The 22,760-nt window shown below is 41.4% G+C and overlaps 1 protein-coding gene across 1 annotated transcript in view; it reads left to right on the plus strand.

The window, feature by feature from the left end:
- LOC126162654 (zinc finger-containing ubiquitin peptidase 1-like) overlaps positions 1-22,760 on the plus strand; it is a 271,194-nt gene that overhangs the window by 171,419 nt on the left and 77,015 nt on the right. Inside the window, exon 9 of the mRNA XM_049919292.1 lies at positions 16,540-16,763. Within this exon, the coding sequence (XP_049775249.1) occupies positions 16,540-16,763 (224 nt within the window). The remainder of the gene's footprint in view (positions 1-16,539; positions 16,764-22,760) is intronic.

Consider the following 22,760-nt stretch of genomic DNA (forward strand, 5'->3'; position numbering starts at 1 on the left):
TGACCCATCCTAGAATATTGTTCAAGTGCTTGGAACCATACCAAATAGAACTAACAGAGGATGTTGAAGAGATATGAAGAAGGGATGGAGGCCAGCATGAAGAGTTAGAGGTTTGTTCAACCCTTAGGAAAGTGTCACAAAGATGCTGATAGAACTGCATTGATGGGCACTTGAAGATACACTGCAAACTATCCTGTGAAAGCCTACTCAGAAAGTTTTTAGAACCAACTGGAGTGATGATTCTAGGAATATCTTACAGCTTCCTTTGTATCAGTCCTGTAGTGATTTTGAAGACGAGATTAGACTAATTGCAGCATGCACAGAATCATTCATTCATTCTTATTATTATTATTCTCTCTCTTTTGAAGCGGGGGGGGGGGGGGGGGGGGCATAGAGGATAGCATGTTTATGCTGCACTTTCCGGCTACTCTAGCAGAAGAAATTAGAGCAAAAATCTGATCACATCTTGTTGATAACAGTCTGGCCTCAGTGACGAAAGACAGTGGTTGTGTGTGTGTGTGTGTGTGTGTGTGTGTGTGTGTGTGTGTGTGTGTGTGTGTGTGTGTCTACATTTCAGAAGAAGGAATCTGGCTGAAAGCTTACTTGTTTAGTAGTTGAGCATGTCTGTGACTCAACGTTTTCACTATATGGTGAGAAGCAATTTGTCCTTTTCATAATATTGTCATTATTCCATCCTGAATTTTCCATTGTTTGATAACTGAAAGGTCTATTGACAAATATGTCTGTATACATTTCCAAGCTGACATAACACAGTTTACATAGTCTTACATCTACATGTATACATCTACATCTACACTCTGCAAACCACCATGAGGTGCATGAGAGCGGTATGTCCCATTGTACCAGTTATTAGAGTTTCTTCGTGTTCCGTTTATATATGGAGCATGGCAAGAATGATTCATTGACTGCCCCTGTACGTGCAGTAATTATTGTAATCTTAACCTCACAATCCCTGTGTGAGCAATAGGTAGGGGATTGTAGTATATCCATAGAGTACTCATTTAAAGCTAGTTCTTGAAACTTTGTTAATAGATGTTCTTTGGATAGTTTACACCTGTCTTTGAGACTCTCCCACTTCAGTTTCTTCAGTATCTGTGTTACACTCTCTGTATACATTCAATATCCCATGTTAGTGCTATCTGGTACATGTCCCACACATACGAGCAATATTGTAGGATGGGTCATATGAGTGATTTGTAAGCAATCTCTCTAGTAGTCTGACTGCATTTCCCCCAGTATTCTATCAAGAAACCAAAGTCTGCTACCTGCTCTACATACAACTGAACCTACAAGGGATAAGCAAAATAATGTGAACAGTGGTAGTAATGGGATGGTTGTGTTTAACGGTCAACAACGCAGATAAGGAACGTGTCACACTGGACTGTGTGGTTCAGTATGGACTAGACATCAGTGCTGGTTATTTATGAGTAGGCACACTTGTATTTGCATTCAGAGGCTGAGGTCAAAGTGCAGTGAAAGACCTAACGGAGTTCCAAAGAGGGCAGATTGTGGAGGCCCGATTAGCTGGAATATCAGTAACCAAGACAGCCAACTTATTGACCGTTTCAATGGAAGCTGTTTCAGACAGCCTACACAAAACATGGCAAGACATCATTGTGTAAACATAATAGTGGACACAAATTAAAACTAAGTGACAGAGATCGTCGTGCGCTAACACAAATTGTGTCAAACAACTCAAAACTACAGCAGCTAAAGTGACTACAGAGCTCAATTAGCCATCTTCGAGTTCCCATATCTAACACTGTCTGCTGAGAACTCCATAAAGAGAATATTCATGGATGAGCTACTGTACCGAAATCATTAGTGATGACAACCATGAAAAGAAGTGTAAAATATGGTATCAGGAGCATAAATTGTGGATGGCTGATCAATGGAAACATGTCATATGGTCCAATGAGTCAACATTTTCCTTATTTCCAACATCAAACTGGGTTTATTCTGGAGAATGCCAAAAGAACCCTATAATCCTGACTGCTTGATTCCAATGGTAAAGCGTGGAGGTGAAAGTGTGATGGTGTGGGAAGCAGTATCATGGTATTCTGCTGGTCCCATAAGTACTCTCAAAGGCCGTGTTACAACCAACGGTTATGTGAACATTTTAGGTGATCAAGTGCACCACATTCACATGTTGATCCCCAACAATGGTGCCATATTTCAGGACAATAATGCATCCAGTCACACAGTTAGGACTGTACAATTGTGGTATGAGGAGCATGCAGCTGAACTGCAACGTCTTCCCTGGGCAGCACAGTCCCTGGACTTAACAGTATTGAACCATTGTGGGTGGTATTGAGTGCAGACTCTGGAGCAGATTTCTGTCTCCTTCATCACTACAGGAGTAAGATGAATTTCTGACCGAAGAGTGGCATAACATTCCACTGGAGACTATATAATCAGTATTCCAAGAAGAATTGCAGCTGTATTAAGGGCGAAAGGGGGTCCAATCCCTTGTTAATAAATTATTCCCTAGTAAGTACAGGTGTTCACATTATTTTGCCTATCCCCTGTATGTGATCATTCCATTTCACATCCATACAAAGTTTTACACCCAGGTATTTGTATGAGCTGGCTGATTCGAACAGTGACTCATTGATTTTATAGACATAGGATACACTTTCTTTTTTATTTTGTGAAGTGCACAGTTTTACATTTCTGAACATTTAGAGCAAGTTGCCAGTCTCTGCACCATGTTGAAATCTTATCAAGATCTGACTGAATATTTATGCAGCTCTTCTCAGATAATACTTCATTATAGATATCTACATCATCTGCAAAAAGCCTGATTTTACTATTAATATCATCTGAAAGGTCATTAATATACAACATACAGCAAGGGTCCCAACACACTTCCCAGGGGCACACCTGAAGTTACTTCTGTATCTGACGATGACTCTGTATACAAGGTAACATGCTGTTTCCTCCCTACCAAAAAGTTCTCAATCCCGTCACAAATTTCACTTGATTCCCATATATGATTGTATTTCTGACAATAAATTTAGGTGTGGTACTGAGTCAAATGCTTTTCGGAAATCTAAAAACACTGCATCTACCTGGTTGCCTTGATCCAAAGCTTTCATTATGTCATGAGAATAGTTCAATTTGGGTTTCACATGATCGATGTTTTCGAAAACCATGCTGGTTGGTATTGAGGAGGTCATTCAGTTCGAGATACCTCATTACGTTTGAGCTCGAATATGTTATAAGATTCTACAACAAATTGATGTTGAGGATATCGGACCGTAGTTTTGTGGATCACTTCTACTACCCTTCTTGTAGAAGGGTGTAATCTGTGCCTTTTTTCAAGGACTGAGCATGGTGTTTAGTGTGAGGGATCTACAGTAGATCATAGTGAGAAGAGGGGCTAACTCAGCCGCAAATTCAATATAGAGCCTGACAGGGATTCCACGGGGTCCTGGAGCTTTGTTCAGTTTTAATGATTTCAGCTGTTTCTCAACACCACTGACACTAATACTATTTCAGTCATCTTTTCAGTGGTGCGAGGATTAAATTGGGCAATTCTCCTGGGTTTTCCTTTGTAAAGGAATATTTGAAAATGGAGTTAAGCATTTCAGCTTTTGCTTTGCTACTGTCAATTTCAGTTCCTGTCTCATTTGCTAGTGACTGAATAGATATGATCAGGATTTCTTTGGAATTTGTGAAATGTCATTTGACAATATTTTGCTGTGGTAGTCATAGAAGGCATCACACATTGCTCTCTTGACAGCCAAGCACATTTCATTCAGCATCTCTCTATCTATAGCCCTATGGTTTGTTTTACACCTATTATGCAGTAATCTCTGTTCCTTTAGAAGTTTCTTTACAGTGACTATATACCATGGAGGTTCCCTCCCATAGTGAACTGTTCTACTGGGTACATATCAATCCAGTGCGTGGTCAACTATTCTTTTAAAGTTGAGCCAGAGTTCCTCTAAGTATTCCTGATCTATGCTGAAAGATATATTTCTGCTTGTTTTAGTTCTCCTTTGTACTTCAGTAATCATTGTTACCAGAACCACCTCATGGTCACTGATACCAGTTTTGATGTGAACATCCTCAAAGAGGTCAGGTCTATTTGTTTCCAGTAGATCCAATATATTTCCATAATGAGTGGGGTTGCTAACTATCTGTTTAGGCAGTTTTCAGACAAGGCACTTAATATAATTTCTCAGGATGTAATTTTCCCCATTAATTGTTAAATGATTAAAGCCTCCCTTGATGATTACAGCATGATTGGAGAACTTACATAAAGTGATCTGTGATTTTCTCTGAAGTTTTCCATTACATCAGGAGATGAGTCTGGCGGGTGATAGAAGGATCCAATTATTATTTTCTGCTCACCCTTGATACTGAGTCTTGCCCAAAGAACCCACAGGCAGCTTCAATTTCCATCTCAGTGGGTTTGAGATTTTTGTGTACTCCAACAAATACACCATCTCCATTTCCCATTTGCCTAATGTTTCGATATGCATTTAAATTTTCCCCAAAAATCTCACAGCTATCAATTTCAGGTTTCAACCAGCTTCTCTGCCTAGTATTATGTGAGTTTCGCTGCTTTTCATGAGCGTTTCAAACTCTGACACTTTGTTACAAATGTTGCTGCAGTTTACCATTAGGAGTTTAATACTCTCACCTATGGAAAGAATTTCTTTCGATCTTACACTAATGTTTCTGGGTTTCTTACAGCCATCATTATCTGGATTGGATGGTGAATTGACTGATCTAAAAAACCCTCATGTGTGCCCCAAACACAGTCAGCTACCTGAGTAGCTGCGTCTGATGTGTAGTGCACACCTGACTTATTTAGGGGGGCTCTACAGTTCTCGAACCCTGTGATGCAAGTCCAGGAAGTCACAGCCTAGCTTGTCATAGAACTTGTGAAGTCTCTGGTTTCATCCTTCCACTTGACTTAGAATCCAACAGCCACAATCAGTTCTAGGGACAATGCTGCAAATTGTGAGCTTTGTTGAAACACCACGCACAAGGCTGGTCTTCTCAACCTTCTCTACCAGCTGCTGAAATGACCCAAGAATGACTTCAGAGCGCAGATGACAGGTATCATTTGTTCCAACATGCACCAGTTGCAATTTGTTGCACCCTGTCCCCTCCATGGCTGCTGGAATAGCCTCTTCAACATGTTGAATGAGGCCCCCAGGCATACACACTGAGTGCACCTGGTGTCCTTTCCTGTCCCCATTTCCCTAAGGGGTACCATAATTTGCCATGTTTAAACAGCTGAGAATTAATAGACCCCTAACCTTTTGTGTTTGCCTCCTCGTGACACTAGACAAAATGGGTTTCCCTAAGAGGTCAAGTGATTCCCACTGGCTCAGTTTCAGTGAAAGACAGCACCTCAAACTTGTTGATGAGGGGGATCGGTACAACACCCTGAGTCCTCCCTGGTCCTGTCCACCCTGTACAGGACGCCTAGATCTATCATTGACACACCACTCACGGTCGTGTGGATGGATAATGACAGATCCTGTACTTTCTGAAGAGGAGACAGGATCCACAGGTGAAGATAGTACTTGAGGTATCTCTGGTACAGGTATCACAGGTACACGACTCTCGGGGTCTCTTCCAACATACCTATTCACAGCAGTTGTCAATCACTTGACAGAAGTCGGGGCAGTTTCCAGCTGCTTACGAATGTCGACCAAGTGATCCTGTGTTTGAGAACGGCATCCACAGTGTGGCTGCATTTTTGATGGTGCAGTGTATAACAGGGCAGTGAACAAAGGACTTTAAATCAAACCTGCTGATTATCTTTTAATCTGTTGAACTAAAAAGTTGCTAAATCCTTATAAGAACTGAGGCAGATACACCATAATGAGATATCTATTAAGGCAACACAAAAATCTGTTGTAGAAATTACTAATTTCCTATCATGTTTTGATGTTAATTACAGCTCTTAGCAAACTCGAAAACCGAGTTACTTTATGATAAATGCACATAATATATGGGGCTCCTCCTTTTTATGGGAAAACTAGATGTAACACAAAATCTTAGTCTGAAAATCTGCTACAATAACCAAATAACAAACCCTGATTGCTCGTAGATTATGCAAAGGACAATGGTAGCTTCCAAAAATCCTCAAAAACACATATTTATTTGCATTGATATACAATGAAATTCAAGGGTGATGTATAATTTGGCTGAACTGCTAACCACAAATGCTGATTTGCTATGAATTAAACATTTATCCCACTAACTTAGGAAAATGTAGTTTTGTGCCGGCCGTGGTGGCCGAGCGGTTCTTGGCGCTTCAGTTCGGAACTGCGCGTCTGCTACGGTCGTAGGTTCGAATCCTGCCTTGGGCATGGACGTGTGTGATGTCCTTAGGTTAGTTAGGTTTAAGTAGTTCTATGTTCTAGGGGACTGATGACCTCAGATATTAAGTCCCATAGTGCTCAGAGTCATTTTTTGTAGTTTTGTAAGCATCCGAAAATTCTGAAACTAACCTATTTCTCATGTAATTGGACAATGAAATTAGAGAAAGATTGTTTTGAAAGAGGATGTGCCTACTGTCCTTGCTGCGCAGGATTAGCCGAGTAGTCTAAGGTGCTGAAGTCATGGACTGTGGGGCTGGTCCCGGTGAAGGTTCGAGTCCTCCCTCGGGCATGGGTGTGCATGTTTGTCCTTAGGATAATTTAGGTTAAGTAGTATGTAAGCTTAGGGACTGGTGACCTTAGCAGTTAAGTTCCATGAGATTTCACACACATTTGAACATTTTTGAACTACTGTCCTTATAAATTTTAATAAGCACAACTTAGTTTAAGCCTACAATTGACAATAACAATACTACCTGAGTTTCTCCTGGCGTATACAACTTTCAAATAACTTCCGGGAATTCAGCCAGGTAACACTTTCAGCGACCGCCGATATTTCGGCGGGAGAACACCCCGCCATTTTCAAGGCAAACTGCAACGGACAGGCGGCGTACATGCAAATTTAATACCTCGGTTCTCGGACCGAAGCAGGAAAGATAACACACACACACACACACACACACACACACACACTGAACACTAGTGCCACCAAAGATGACCAAAGTCGGAGCTATCGATAGTGAGACTATGAATTCGCAGGTGAGGCAGCATTGACTCTGTTCCTCTGTTTTTTGACAAGGGAGAGAGCCGGCTTCCAAACAGAGTTTAAACAGAAACCTCCATCCCTGTTAACGAGGTTGCTCGCTAATTTAATCTCAACTGCCTCCCTTATGACACTGTCCCAATAGCTGGATGTGCATGCCAATATCTCGGTATTATTATATAACATGGGGTGACCAGTATCCAAGCAATGTTCGGCAATAGCAGATCTATTTGGCTGCTGTAATCGTGTGTGCCGTTTATGCTCAGTACATCTGTCCTCCACGGTCCTGATAGTTTGACCAATATATGCCATGCCGCAGCTACAAGGAAAACAATATACACCCGCCTTACGCAGTCCAAGATCATCCTTAACGGAACTCAAAAGTGCTCTAATTTTAGATGGAGGTCGGAAAACACATTTCACATCGTATTTCCGTAAAATACGACCTATCTTATTGGACGTGTTTCCTACGTAAGGCAAGAAGGCAGTAGACTTAGGTGCTGACTCAGAATTATCATCAATCACCCGATGTACAGTTGGTCAATAGCGCAACACACGTTCAATCTGTCTATCACTGTAACCATTTTGACGAAATGTAACTTCAAGATGGGACAGCTCAGCTGGCAAAGTCTCAGCGTCAGAAATGACATGTGCCCTGTGTACCAAGGTACGAAGTACCCCTTCACGCTGAGCCAAATGGTGACAACTATTAGCTTGTAAGTACAAGTCGGTGTGAGTACGTTTCCTGTAGACTGCATGTCCCAATGATCCATCATCCTTCCTCCTAACCAACACGTCGAGAAAGGGAAGGCAACCATCCTCTTCCACCTCCATCGTAAAACGAATGTTCGGGTGGGTCGAGTTCAGATGTTCTAGAAAGACATTCAAATTCTCCCTACCGTGAGGCCAAACAACGAAGGTATCGTCAACGTATCTAAAGAAACAGGCGGGTTTTAAAGGCGCCAACTCCAATGCACGTTCCTCGAAGTCTTCCATAAACAAATTTGCGATCACAGGAGACAACGGACTACCCATCGCAACTCCATCTGTCTGCTCGTAATACTGGTCATTAAATAAAAAGTAAGTGGATGTCAAAACATGCCTAAAGAGATTAGTTAAATCAGCACCAAACATGGCTTCAATTAACCGCAACGAATCAGACAGAGGAACACGAGTGAAGAGAGTGACCACATCGAAACTCACTAAAATATCAGAGTCATTCAGCCTCAGTCCCTCCAAACGACGTAAAAAATCAGGTGAGTTCCTGATATGATGTTCACACCGTCCTACTTGTGGACTCAACAGAGAAGCAAGATGCTTGGATACACGATATGTCGGGACGCCGATGTTACTCGCTATAGGAGGGAAAGGAACCCCTTCCTTATGAACCTTTGCAAGGCCATATAACCTAGGGGGAACCGCACTATAGGTGTTAAGCCTCTTGATTGTGTCCTGCGACAAACCACTTTTCTTCAGAGACTTTACCTGCTGACAAGGGCAATGCCACCGTTTTTTTAAATAAACATGATTATGTACAAAAGGTGCAACGTTTACTATCTGATTCAACGTATCGCAGAATCGATGCTGTTGTTGTTGTTGTTGTTGTGGTCTTCAGTCCTGAGACTGGTTTGATGCAGCTCTCCATGCTACTCTATCCTGTGCAAGCTTCTTCATCTCCCAGTATCTACTGCAACCTACATCCTTCTGAATCTGCTTAGTGTATTCATCTCTTGGTCTCCCTCTACGATTTTTACCCTCCACACTGCCCTCCAATGCTAAATTTGTGATCCCTTGATGCCTCAAAACATGTCCTACCAACCGATCCCTTCTTCTAGTCAAGTTGTGCCACAAACTTCTCTTTTCCCCAATCCTATTCAATACCTCCTCATTAGTTACGTGATCTACCCACCTTATCTTCAGCATTCTTCTGTAGCACCACATTTCGAAAGCTTCTATTCTCTTCTTGTCCAAACTAGTTATCGTCCATGTTTCACTTCCATACATGGCTACACTCCATACAAATACTTTCAGAAACGACTTCCTGACACTTAAATCTATACTCGATGTTAACAAATTCCTCTTCTTGAGAAACGCTTTCCTTGCCATTGCCAGTCTACATTTTATATCCTCTCTACTTCGACCATCATCGGTTATTTTACTCCCTAAATAGCAAAACTCCTTTACTACTTTAAGTGTCTCATTTCCTAATCTAATTCCCTCAGCATCACCCGACTTAATTTGACTACATTCCATTATCCTCGTTTTGGCTTTGTTTATTTTCATCTTATATCCTCCTTTCAAGACACTGTCCATTCCGTTCAACTGCTCTTCCAAGTCCTTTGCTGTCTCTGACAGAATTACAATGTCATCGGCGAACCTCAAAGTTTTTACTTCTTCTCCATGAATTTTAATACCTACTCCGAATTTTTCTTTTGTTTCCTTTACTGCTTGCTCAATATACAGATTGAATAACATCGGGGAGAGGCTACAACCCTGTCTCACTCCTTTCCCAACCACTGCTTCCCTTTCATGCCGCTCGACTCTTATAACTGCCATCTGGTTTCTGTACAAACAGTAAATAGCCTTTCGCTCCCTGTATTTTACCCCTGCCACCTTCAGAATTTGAAAGAGAGTATTCCAGTCAACATTGTCAAAAGCTTTCTCTAAGTCTACAAATGCTAGAAACGTAGGTTTGCCTTTCCTTAATCTTTCTTCTAAGATAAGTCGTAAGGTCAGTATTGCCTCACGTGTTCCAACATTTCTACGGAATCCAAACTGATCTTCCCCGAGGTCGGCTTCTACCAGTTTTTCCATTCGTCTGTAAAGAATTCGCGTTAGTATTTTGCAGCTGTGACTTATTAAACTGATAGTTCGGTAATTTTCACATCTGTCAACACCTGCTTTCTTTGGGATTGGAATTATTATATTCTTCTTGAAGTCTGAGGGTATTTCGCCTGTCTCGTACATCGTTCTCACCAGATGGTAGAGTTTTGTCATGACTGGCTCTCCCGAGGCCATCAGTAGTTCAAACGGAATGTTGTCTACTCCGGGGGCCTTGTTTCGACTCAGGTCTTTCAGTGCTCTGTCAAACTCTTCACGCAGTATCTTATCTCCCATTTCATCTTCATCTACATCCTCTTCCATTTCCATAATATTGTCCTCAAGTACATCGCCCTTGTATAAACCCTCTATATACTCCTTCCACCTTTCTGCCTTCCCTTCTTTGCTTAGAACTGGGTTGCCATCTGAGCTCTTGATATTCATACAAGTGGTTCTCTTCCCTCCAAAGGTCTCTTTAATTTTCCTGTAGGCAGTATCTATCTTACCCCTAGTGAGACAAGCCTCTACATCCTTACATTTGTCCTCTAGCCATCCCTGCTTAGCCATTTTGCACTTCCTGTCGATATTATTTTTGAGACGTTTGTATTCCTTTTTGCCTGCTTCATTTACTGCATTTTTATATTTTCTCCTTTCATCAATTAAATTCAATATTTCTTCTGTTACCCATGGATTTCTATTAGCCCTCGTCTTTTTACCTACTTGATCCTCTGCTGCCTTCACTACTTGATCCCTAAGAGCTACCCATTCTTCTTCTACTGTATTTCTTTCCCCCAGTCCTGTCAATTGTTCCCTTATGCTCTTCCTGAAACTCTCTACAACCTCTGGTTCATTCAGTTTATCCAGGTCCCATCTCCTTAAATACCCACCTTTTTGCAGTTTCTTCAGTTTCAATCTGCAGTTCATAACCAATAGATTGTGGTCAGAATCCACATCTGCTCCAGGAAATGTCTTACAATTTAAAACCTGGTTCCTAAATCTCTGTCTTACCATTATATAATCTATCTGATACCTTTTAGTATCTCCAGGATTCTTCCAGGTATATAACCTTCTTTTATGATTCTTGAACCAAGTGTTGGCTATGATTAAGTTATGCTCTGTGCAAAATTCTACAAGGCGGCTTCCTCTTTCATTCCTTCCCCCGAATCCATATTCACCTACTATGTTTCCTTCTCTCCCTTTTCCTACTGACGAATTCCAGTCACCCATCACTATTAAATTTTCGTCTCCCTTCACTACCTGAATAATTTCTTTTATGTCGTCATACATTTCATCTATTTCTTCATCATCTGCAGAGGTAGTTGGCATATAAACTTGTACTACTGTAGTAGGCATGGGCTTTGTGTCTATCTTGGTCACAATAATGCGTTCACTATGCTGTTTGTAGTAGCTAACCTGCACTCCTATTTTTTTATTCATTATTAAACCTACTCCTGCATTACCCCTATTTGATTTTGTATTTATAACTCTGTAATCACCTGACCAAAAGTCTTATTCCTCCTGCCACCGAACTTCACTAATTCCCACTATATCTAACTTTAACCTATCCATCTACCTTTTTAAATTTTCTAACCTACCTGCCCGATTAAGGGATCTGACATTCCACGCTCCGATCCGTAGAATGCCAGTTTTCTTTCTCCTGATAATGACGTCCTCCTGAGTAGTCCCCGCCCGGAGATCCGAATGGGGGACTATTTTACCTCCGGAATATTTTACCCAAGAGGACGCCATCATCATTTAATCATACAGTAGAGCTGCATATCCTCGGGAAAAATTACGGCTGTAGTTTCCCCTTGCTTTCAGCCGTTTGCAGTACCAGCACAGCAAGGCCGTTTTGGTTAATGTTACAAGGCCAGATCAGTCAATCATCCAGACTGTTGCCCCTGCAACTACTGAAAAGGCTGCTGCCCCTCTTCAGGAACCACATGTTTGTCTGGCCTCTCAACAGATACCCCTCCGTTGTGGTTGCACCTACGGTACGGCCATCTGTATCGCTGAGGCACGCAAGCCTCCCCACCAACGGCAAGGTCCATGGTTCATGGTTCATGCTGACCCCACGAAAAGTGTTGAGAGAAAGACCAACAGCCTCCTGAAGAAAAGTGGTTTGTCGCAGGACACAATCAAGAGGCTTAACACCTATAGTGCGGTTCCCCCTAGGTTATATGGCCTTCCAAAGGTTCATAAGGAAGGGGTTCCTTTCCGTCCTATAGTGAGTAACATCGGCGCCCCGACATATCGTGTATCCAAGCATCTTGCTTCTCTGTTGAGTCCACAAGTAGGACCGTGTGAACATCATGTCAGGAACGCAGCTGATTTTTTACGTCATTTGGAGGGACTGAGGCTGAATGACTCTGATATTTTAGTGAGTTTCGATGTGGTCTCTCTCTTCACTCGTGTTCCTCTTTCTGATTCGTTGCAGTTAATTGAAGCCAGGTTTGGTGCTAATTTAACTAATCTCTTTAGGCATGTGTTGACATCCACTTACTTTTTATTTAATGACCAGTATTACGAGCAGACAGATGGAGTTGCGATGGGTAGTCCGTTGTCTCTAGTGATCGCAAATTTGTTTATGGAAGACTTCGAGGAACGTGCATTGGAGTTGGCGCCTTTAAAACCCGCCTGTTTCTTTAGATACGTTGACGATACCTTCGTTGTTTGGCCTCACGGTAGGGAGAATTTGAATGTCTTTCTAGAACATCTGAACTCGATCCACCCGAACATTCGTTTTAAGATGGAGGTGGAAGAGGATGGTTGCCTTCCCTTTCTCGACGTGTTGGTTAGGAGGAAGGATGACGGATCATTGGGACATGCAGTCTACAGGAAACGTACTCACACCGACTTGTACTTACAAGCTAATAGTTGTCACCATTCGGCTCAGCTTGAAGGGGTACTTCGTACCTTGGTACACAGGGCACATGTCGTTTCTGACGCTGAGACTTTGCCAGCTGAGCTGTCCCATCTTGAAGTTACATTTCGTCAAAATGATTACAGTGATAGACAGATTGAACGTGCGTTGCGCTATCGACCAACTGTACATCGGGTGATTGATGATAAGTCTACTGCGTTCTTGCCTTACGTAGGAAACACGTCCAATAAGATCGGTCGTATTTTACGGAAATACGATGTGAAATGTGTTTTCCGACCTCCATCTAAAATTAGAGCACTTTTGAGTTCCGTTAAGGATGATCTTGGACTGCGTAAGGCGGGTGTATATCGTATTCCTTGTAGCTGCAGCATGGCATATATTGGTCAAACTATCAGGACCGTGGAGGACAGATGTACTGAGCATAAACAGCACACATGATTACAGCAGCCAAATAGATCTGCTATTGCCGAACAGTGCTTGGATACTGGTCACCCCATGTTATATAATAACACCGAGATATTGGCATGCACGTCCAGCTATTGGGACAGTGTCATAAGGGAGGCAGTTGAGATTAAATTAGCGAGCAACCTCGTTAACAGGGATGGAGGTTTCTGTTTAAACTCTGTTTGGAATACGGCTCTCTCCCTTGTCAAAAAACAGAGGAACAGAGTCAATGCTGCCTCACCTGCGAATTCATAGTCTCACTATCGATAGCTCCGACTTTGGTCATCTTTGGTGGCACTAGTGTTCAGTGTGTGTGTGTGTGTGTGTGTGTGTGTGTGTGTGTGTGTGTGTGTTATCTTTCCTGCTTCGGTCCGAGAACCGAGGTATTAAATTTGCATGTACGCCGCCTGTCCGTTGCAGTTTGCCTTGAAAATGGCGGGGTGTTCTCCCGCCGAAATATCGGCGGTCACTGAAAGTGTTACCTGGCTGAATTCCCGGAAGTTATTTGAATAACAATACTAGTTTTTCATGGGACTCGCAAATGTTCGAAATTTCACAGTCTATACTGTACAAGCCCCAATATGGTGTGTGGCAGAGGGTATTTTGGGCACCACTATCTTTTCTCCTTTCCCTGTTTCATTCAGTAATGGTGCATGTAAAGAATGATTCTCAGTAAAACTCTTTAAAGCTCTTAATTTCTCTGATTTCCTCATTGTGGTTGAAGAGATGGGTGTGAGAAAGCAACATACTGTTTGAATTTTCCAGGAACACACCCTCTCAGTATTTCAATAGTCAACCTCTCTTTGATGTACAATATCTCTCTTACAGTGCATGTACTGTCTGCCTCTTGAATTTTTTGAGCATCTCCCCAACACCCTTGCATTGACTAAATGATCCCATGAAAAAATGTGCAACTCTTTGTTTTATCTCCCCTCTCTCTTTTATTAATCCTGTGTTGTATGCGTCACAGAGTAAGGAGCAGTACCCAAGAATCAGTGAAACGTTTTGTCAGCCACCTCTTTCATGGGTGAATTACATTGCCTTGAGATTCTTAGCGTGAGTCTCAGCCTGGTATCTGCTTTCCTTACAATTTGTTTGATATGATTATTCCACTTTAGGTCACTCCAGAAGGTTACTCTTAGGTATTTTGTGGTAGTTGTTGTTCCTCTGATTTGTCACTAATTGTGTAATTGAACAACAGTGAATTTCTTTTCCTGTTTATGTGCAGTACATTACATTTCTTTATGCTCTGGGTAAACTACCAGTCATTTCACCAATCTTCTGCAGGCCTTCCTGCTATTTGCTACAGTCTTCGGACATTGATACCTTGCTACAGATAACTGCGTTGTCTGCAAACAGCGTACAGAGCTTCTGACACTATCCACTACAATGAGATTGTGTGCGCTGATATGAAACTTCCTGGCATATTAAAACTGTGTGCCGGACCGAGACTTGAACCCGAGTTCGAGTCTCAGTCCGGCACACAGTTTTAATCTGCAAGACAGTTTCACTATCCACTAGATTATTTATTTATTTTGTAAACAGTGTGATACTCCAGAAATTACCTTTACATCTGTTGATTGTATTCTGTTGAGAGTGACATGGTATTGGATCTATAAAGATGATGTGTATGCCCTTAAAATTCTGTTCTAGAAAATTCTCATGTGATTATGAATAACAAGTAGAACGTTAAAGCACATCTATTTAATGTGAAAGTCTAGTCCCTTTTTAATGGATTTTTCTGCAGACTGCTACAATAGTGATACTGCTATGTATGTTTATACACTGAGGTGACAAAAGGCGTGGGGTAACAACATGCATATACGCATCTGGCACTAGTATCTCATACGCAAGTTGTAAAATGGCAGTGCATTGGCGGAGCTGCCATTTGCACTAAGCTGATTCATACAAAACAGTTTCTGGTATGATTATGGCTGCATGATGGGGATTAACAGACTTTGATCATAAAATGGAAGTTGGAGCTAGATGCATAGGACATACCATTTTGGAAATCTTTAAGAAATTCAATATTCCAAGATCCACAGTGTCAAGAGTGTGCAAAGAATACCAAATTTCATGCATTACCATTCACCACGGACAATGCAGTGGCCAACAACCCTCACTTAATGACCAAGAGCAACATTGTTTGCTTAGAATTGTAGATGCTAACAGACAAGCAACACTTCATGAAATAACTGCAGAGATCAATGTGGGATGTATGAAGAACATGTCTGTTAGGACAGTGTGGCAAAATTTGGCGTTAAAGAGCTATGGCAGCAGATGACCAACAAGAGTGCCTTTGCTAACAGCACGACATTGCCTTCAGTGCCACTCCTGGGCTCATAACCATATTGGTTGGATCCTAGACAACTGGAGAATCATGGCCTGGTCAGAAAAGTCCCAATTTCAGTTGGTAAGGGCTATTGGTAGGGTTCAAGTGTGGCGTAGACCCCCAGGAAGCCATGGTCCCTGGTTGTGCAAGCTGGTGGTGGCTCCTTAATGGTATGGGCTGTGTTTACATGGAATGAATTGGGTCGTCCGGTCCAACTGAACCAATCATTGACTGGAGTCGTCCATTTACAGCCATTCATGGACTTCATGTTCCCAAAAAACAATGGAATTTTTATGGAAGACAATGCACCATGTCACAATTATTCGCAATTGATTTAAAGAACAGTCTAGATGATTCACACAAATGATTTCGCTCCCAAATTACCCAACATGAATCCCATCTAACATATATGGAACATAATTGGACGTTAGTTCATGCACAAAATCCTCCCAGGGCAACATTTTTTGCAATTATAGGCAGCTATAGAGGCAGCGTGACTCAGTACTTCTGCAGGGGCTTCCTACGACTTGTTGAGTCCATGCCACATCAAGTTACTGCACTACACTGGGCAAAAGAAGGTCTAACATGATATTTGGTGGTATTCCGTCACTTTTGTTTCCTCAGTGTATACAGACTTATATCTAAATTTACTGTTCAAACAGTCTCCTCAGAAGATGTCTTGCCATGAGACTGAATATTTCAGTAATTTGCTGTCACAATTTTACTGTCATATGCAACTGAAAGAGTAGCTAATTTTTATCAAATGGTAGTTAACTATCATTATTACATAGAAGTTGAAATTTTCCAAATGAGAATAGTGTTTAGGAGCACTTATTGATGTATAGCAGTGTAGTTTTTCAGAACTTATAGGTATCATGTTTTTTCAGTACAAACAAGTTATTATTGTTGCTATTTTTTTTTAATACAGGCCACAGCCGTACTATAGTAGGTGTGGAACAGCTGAAAGATGGAGGAATAAATCTCTTAGTGTTTGACCCCAGCCATACACCACACCAGATGGCTCAGTTTCAAAACACATCAACTGCAGTATCAGGCATGCGCCTTATACGGAAATCCTTAGCTTCAATGAAAGCTCGCCAGTACCAACTAGTAGCAGTATGTGGTATAATGGATACGGAACATGAATATCAGGTGAGGACGAAAGATTCATTGAGTCATATTTTATGTTTAAACATCTAAGTGAATGTGGCTACTTATGAAAATTACAGGTAGACAAATCTCTAGTTCATGTAGCTCCTTTAATAGAATTTTTAAGAAAAAAGAAAGAAAAACTTGAACTTTGTGCCTTCAATTAACAGCTTGCAGTGAAAAACTGAGCTACATGTCGTAGTGCTTTATGCAAGGTCGTCAACACTGAGGCCTTCAACTAAGCATGAAATTTTTCACCGTCATCAAATCTATAGTACCTTACTACTGACAATGTCATGTTTCCATAAATCATTTGTTATGTCAGTGCTGATGACAGAGACTTTAAATTGTGTGTATGGAACGAAGATTGTACACATGAGTAGGTTAATGCCGGCCTTGCTATATGAAACCTGCCGGGACAGTATATAGACACATTTGTGAGTTTCCTCGTGGTTGCCCTGCCATTAGTCCCATTATCTTGAATAATCGCAAACTTAATCCCTTAATAGACAATTTGCTCCTATGTGTTTCCTATCACTTTCTGATCAAATTTTATTCATACATGTGTCTGTCTCTTTGGTAAGTAGATTTTTCTGTCATTGTTTAATTCAGTATAGTATCATGTTGAACCCAATACACTTTCGTAGTTGAATGTAATTCTGTAATATTTTCTTTATACACAAGTAATAGCTCAGGTAAGGTGGACTTTGCAGTAACCAAATAAAGACATGGGGGAAAAAATCTAATTACCACGTGGAATCAGATAAAACACACACACAGAGAGGGGTGAGGGAGGCACACAAACATTTGAACTCTAGTTCTTCTATACTAAAAAAGAAAGAAAGAATGTGCTGACTCTTGATATCATGGTGTGATGAATTTTAATGCCCACTGGAAGAAATTGATTTACACAGTCACTAGAATTCGGCATTAACTATGAAGTAATGCAGTTACTGAGGTATCCCCACACACAATTCCTCATATGAATGCTCCAGCTGATATCTCTTATTGCAGTGGAGATACATAAGCCCTCATGTTTGATAGTCTATCATTCTGGTATTCAGTTCTGCTGCCCATAGTTGCTATCTTACCTGTCTCCGGATTGCTTCTGCTATTGCCTCGGTTTCTCATTTGGTCACTCTTTGGAATTTGTTTGCTTGTTGTTAACTCAGTCTTGTGTTGTCATTGTGAAGATCTCACAAAGGATACTTGACATTTGTTCCTTTTCCACTTTACCTCTGGCTCTAATCGGTCTTCCTTGACTTTAGTCTCAAGCTGGTTCTTCACATTCAGTATGAAATTCTGCTGTTTTGTAGCTACAGCAGTGACTAAATACCTGGAATAGGACAAGTTTAAATGATGTGTAATTTTAGTGTCTGGTGTATGATGCAATTCAGCTGTACATGATCATGTTACTGAAGGATTTTATGTATTGTAACTTTGAGAATAAAACTGATCAGTCTTAAAATGTACAGAATCTATGGATAGATATCATTTGTGAATGAAATTAGCCAAAATAGAGAAATATTGTGATGTAGAACTTATAGTGGCAGAAAAGAGGAGCGACATCACACTGGTGACCGAGACATCAACATGAGTTTATTCGAACTGCTGTAGGAGGAGTCTGGTCTTGTGACATGAACAGTTACCCAGCTGGAAGATGCCATCACCATTGCCAGGCTTGAAGTTATCAAGCATGAAGGGATGGAAGCGGTCTGCAGTCATGTTTACATAATCCTCAGGTGCGATGGTGCTTTTGATTACTACCACAGGTCCCATGCAAGTACAATTGAATAACACTATTTCTGTGGCACAGTGTATGTTTTGAGCAGCCATTTGCCTGGATGAGAGTGTATCTGGACATGACTGTCGACCTGGTGGACCAGGTGACATGAATCCATTGTTCCACAGTCCAATCTTGATGATTCCATGTCCACTCCAGTTGTAATCTCTCCAGAGCCCCATGTTCAACAATTCGCACTGAACACTGTGCTCAGAAACACATGCAGTTGCATCAGCATTGTCACATCTGCTACAGATCACTGCCTATCCTGCTTCAGATAATGGGCAAACCTCTGACCTCCACCTTCTATGAGGAGGCATGGATGTCCAGCACCTTGTCACCTACTTGGTTCACCATTGGTCAACCATTTTCCACAGATGCTCACAGCAGTAGCACGCAGACAGCTAATCAAGCCAGCGAGCTTATTGTTTCTGAGATGTTTGTCCCAGGTGCCAGACCATAAAAATATACCCTTTGTCAAAGTCACTTATGTCAGTGGATTTCCCCAGTTGTGGCTCGTATCATCACTAGAATGATTCCCCACTCGTCTCTGCTCCACTTATACACTTTCCTTAGCATGTCACGTGCCTACAATGCCACCAGGCAGCAGTCAGTCTCAGGGTGAGCAGTGGTTATAATATTTTGGCTACTTAGTATATAAAGAACTATAGATGTAACAGTCCCCTTCTATAATGTTTAAGATATTTACTTAAATCATTACTAGCTCCAAAGGAAAAATCTGTCCTTCGAAATGGATACACCACAATGGACTAAGAGCAAGTCGAAAGGAATAATAAGGCACTTTTGTGATTATGAATTATCTCTTAGTCTGGGATTCATAGATTTTGAGAAATGTAGTGACTTCATTACCCCAAAATCTGGTACTAACAGCCTTCAAGAAATAAGGCACTGTTTCAAGCATGTTAGTATGTAGATGTATATACACACAGGGTGTGTCTAAAGATAAGATCAATCCTTGATGAGATGGTAGAGGACCTTACTTGCAACAAAAAATGGTAATACAATTTTTCCACATTTATCACCTTTTCAGAGCTACTAAAACAGCGAGTTTCTCTTTTCTTTGAATGCCAATACAAGTTAATGCATTTATCATGTTATTCATGTGTGTTGTCCCCATCCCCATATGTGAAAAAAGGAGCATCTGGGAGATGGAGTGTGTGCACGCAGTATAGAATATCACATGGTGCCAGCCGTTGTGTAAGTTCTGCCATTTGTGTACGGTTCTGTAGCTAAGTACAGCATTCATTGTTACCAATATTGGTGCCCCCCCCCCTTTTTTTAAGCTTTGTGTGCTCCTGGATAAGATGGCTGAAGCAATCACTTGCAAATGTAAAGCCCATCTGTGAATATCCGCAGTGTTTACTAATGAGGAATATTGGGAAATACAACTTTTTTACGGTTTCTGTAATGATAATACTGAGAGAGTTTTAAGCAACAACATCATCCATGCAGGCAGGTATTTCAAGCACTTCACCAATGCATGGGGGATACAGGAGAGAGTTTTAAGCAGCAACATCATCCATGCAGGCAGGTATTTCAAGCACTTCACCAATGCATGGGCGATACAGGATTGCTACAACCTAAACCTACACATCATATTGGTCAGGATCATGAAAAAGAAATTCTTAATACTGTTAGAAGCATGTCCATTTATCCAGATGAGGCATACTGGGTGACATGTTGGACTGTCTCATTCAGCTGCTTGGGGAATACTTCGTCAGTAAGGTCTTTATCTGTAACATCTGAACCCTGTGCAATAATTATACCCACAAGATTATGGACATGGTCTCACATACTGTCATTGATTATTACAGATGCTTAATGGTCAACCAGAATTCATGGGCCATGTCTTAGGGACTGACGAGTCAGGGTTCAGAAAAGAGGGAATTATGAACAGACACAACATACACATCTACACTGACAAGAATCCTCATGTAACTCATTCTGTATCAATCCAAATGAGATTCAGTGTTAATGTATGGGCAGGTATCCTCGGTGGTATGCTGTCTGACCCATTCATGCTGGAGAACAGAATGGGTGTTGCTGATTACCTGCATCTCTTAGAAGGTGGGCGTATAACCATCTGGGGTGATACGCACCTACACGAAAAGACAACACCAATGGTATCTAGGCTTGGTGGTGCTCCAACACATTTCCAACTATCAGTACAACTATGGTTGGATGACCATTTACCAGATACATGGATTGGAAGGGATGGTCTCATTCCTTGTCAAGGACAGTCCCCCAATCTGACACCACTTGACTTCTATCTGTGGGGTTTTCTCAAAAGGTAAATGTACAGATTGGAGATAACATGCAAAGAAGAGCTTGTTGCAAAGATTCATGCAATGGCAGTGGTAATATGTAAGGAGGGATTTGGTAAAGAGAGATCATGTGGTATGCTGAAGCTTTATTCATGTGAGAGGGGATATTTTGAGCATCTGTCTCAATAGGACTAAGACAAACCAAGTACAATGACATGTATTAATGTAATTTTTAAAGGAATTAAATGAATAAAATAAAATGAATAATATGAGAAATGCATAAATTGAGATTGGCATTCAAAGGAAAGAAAAACTCCCCCTTTTGGACTTGCACACATAATTCCGAAACGGTAACAAACACGGAAAAATTATATTAAAAATTTTGGTGCAAATAAAGTCCTCTATCATCTCATCAAGGATTGACTGTACCTTTTGATACACTCTTATCAAAAATGAAAGAGGAATCAGACAAGGATTAATAGAATAAAAAATCCATTTAAGTTGCCAATAATTTCTTTTTTATTGTAAAATTTGAAATTTTCCCGGCGAATCAACTGGTCAAAAAGATTTCAGGTTTGCAGCCAGTCGTCGTAAACTTCATTGCATGATATTTCGGATGGACAACTGCCAGCCATCTTCAGGTGAGCAGAACAAGGACTGATGAAGACGTTCTCCGCTCCAGCTTATATAGTGCGCTGATAGTACTGCCGCGCATGCGTTGCAATTGCAGAGACAGGGGGGCCACACTGACCAGCGGCAGCGCCCTCGCTGGTGGAACTGCAGTAATCAGCTGCCATCGGTATTGTTGCTGGCCGCAGCTATCGAAGTCTTCTGGCGTCTTCGTCTCGAGCAAATTTCGGAGATAACGGGATTCCATGCGTTATTCAGTTGGTAACCACAGTCACGGTTCATTAGATTTCCCGCAATGCGTATTTCAACTCATTCTTTGATAATGGAGTCCCAAAAAGTTTTTGCAGTGGCCAAAATCACAGTTTTGTCGTACTCCATTGAATGTCCGTTAGAAATACAATGTTCCGCAACTGCAGACTTACTGGGTTGCAGTAGGCGAGTGCAATGTTGATGTTCTGTACAATGCTCTTCCACTGTACACAATGTCTGTCCTATATAGGCCATATCACACTGACACGGTATTTTATAAATTCCCGCCTTCCGCAGTAACAAATCATCCTTCACCGATCCCAGCAAATCCGAAATCTTAGAAGGCGGATGAAAAACCACTTTCACATTAAAACGATCAAGAATCCTTGCTATCTTGAAGGAGATATTTCTGACAAAGGGAAGAAAAGCTAGGGACTTGGCTGGCGCGTCCTCCTCTTTATCCGCTTCCCGGTTCCTGGCTCTAGTTCAGAAGGCACTGTTAATTTGCCGGGTCAAGTACACCATTGTCTATGAACACCGTCCTCAGATGTGCCAGTTCCTTAGGCAAATTCTTGGCATCCGACACTGTGTGTGCCCTGTGTACAAGGGTTTTAAGTAAACTCATGGTCTGGGATGGGTGATGGCAACATGATGAATGTAAATACAAATCAGTGTGAGTGGGCTTGCGATAGACAGAATGTCCCACAGTGCCGTCACTCTTCCATTTAACCAAAACATCTGGGAATGGAAGGCAGCCATCTTTATATAGTTTGGCCCCAAGGAGAAGAAAAGTTAATGGAGTTTTTTCATCATCTTAACTCCATCCATGAGAATATTCGATTTACTGTGGAATTATAGAAAAATGGCTGCCTTCCATTCCTGGATGTTTTGGTTAAACGGAAAAGTGACGGCACTGTGGGACATTCTGTCTATCGCAAGCCCACTCACACTGATTTGTATTTACATTCATCATGTTGCCATCACCCATCCCAGACCATGAGTTTACTTAAAACCCTTGTACACAGGGCACACACAGTGTCGGATGCCGAGAAT

Source organism: Schistocerca cancellata, chromosome 2 (assembly GCF_023864275.1).
Source record: "Schistocerca cancellata isolate TAMUIC-IGC-003103 chromosome 2, iqSchCanc2.1, whole genome shotgun sequence".
Classification (NCBI taxonomy): Eukaryota; Metazoa; Arthropoda; class Insecta; order Orthoptera; family Acrididae; genus Schistocerca; species Schistocerca cancellata.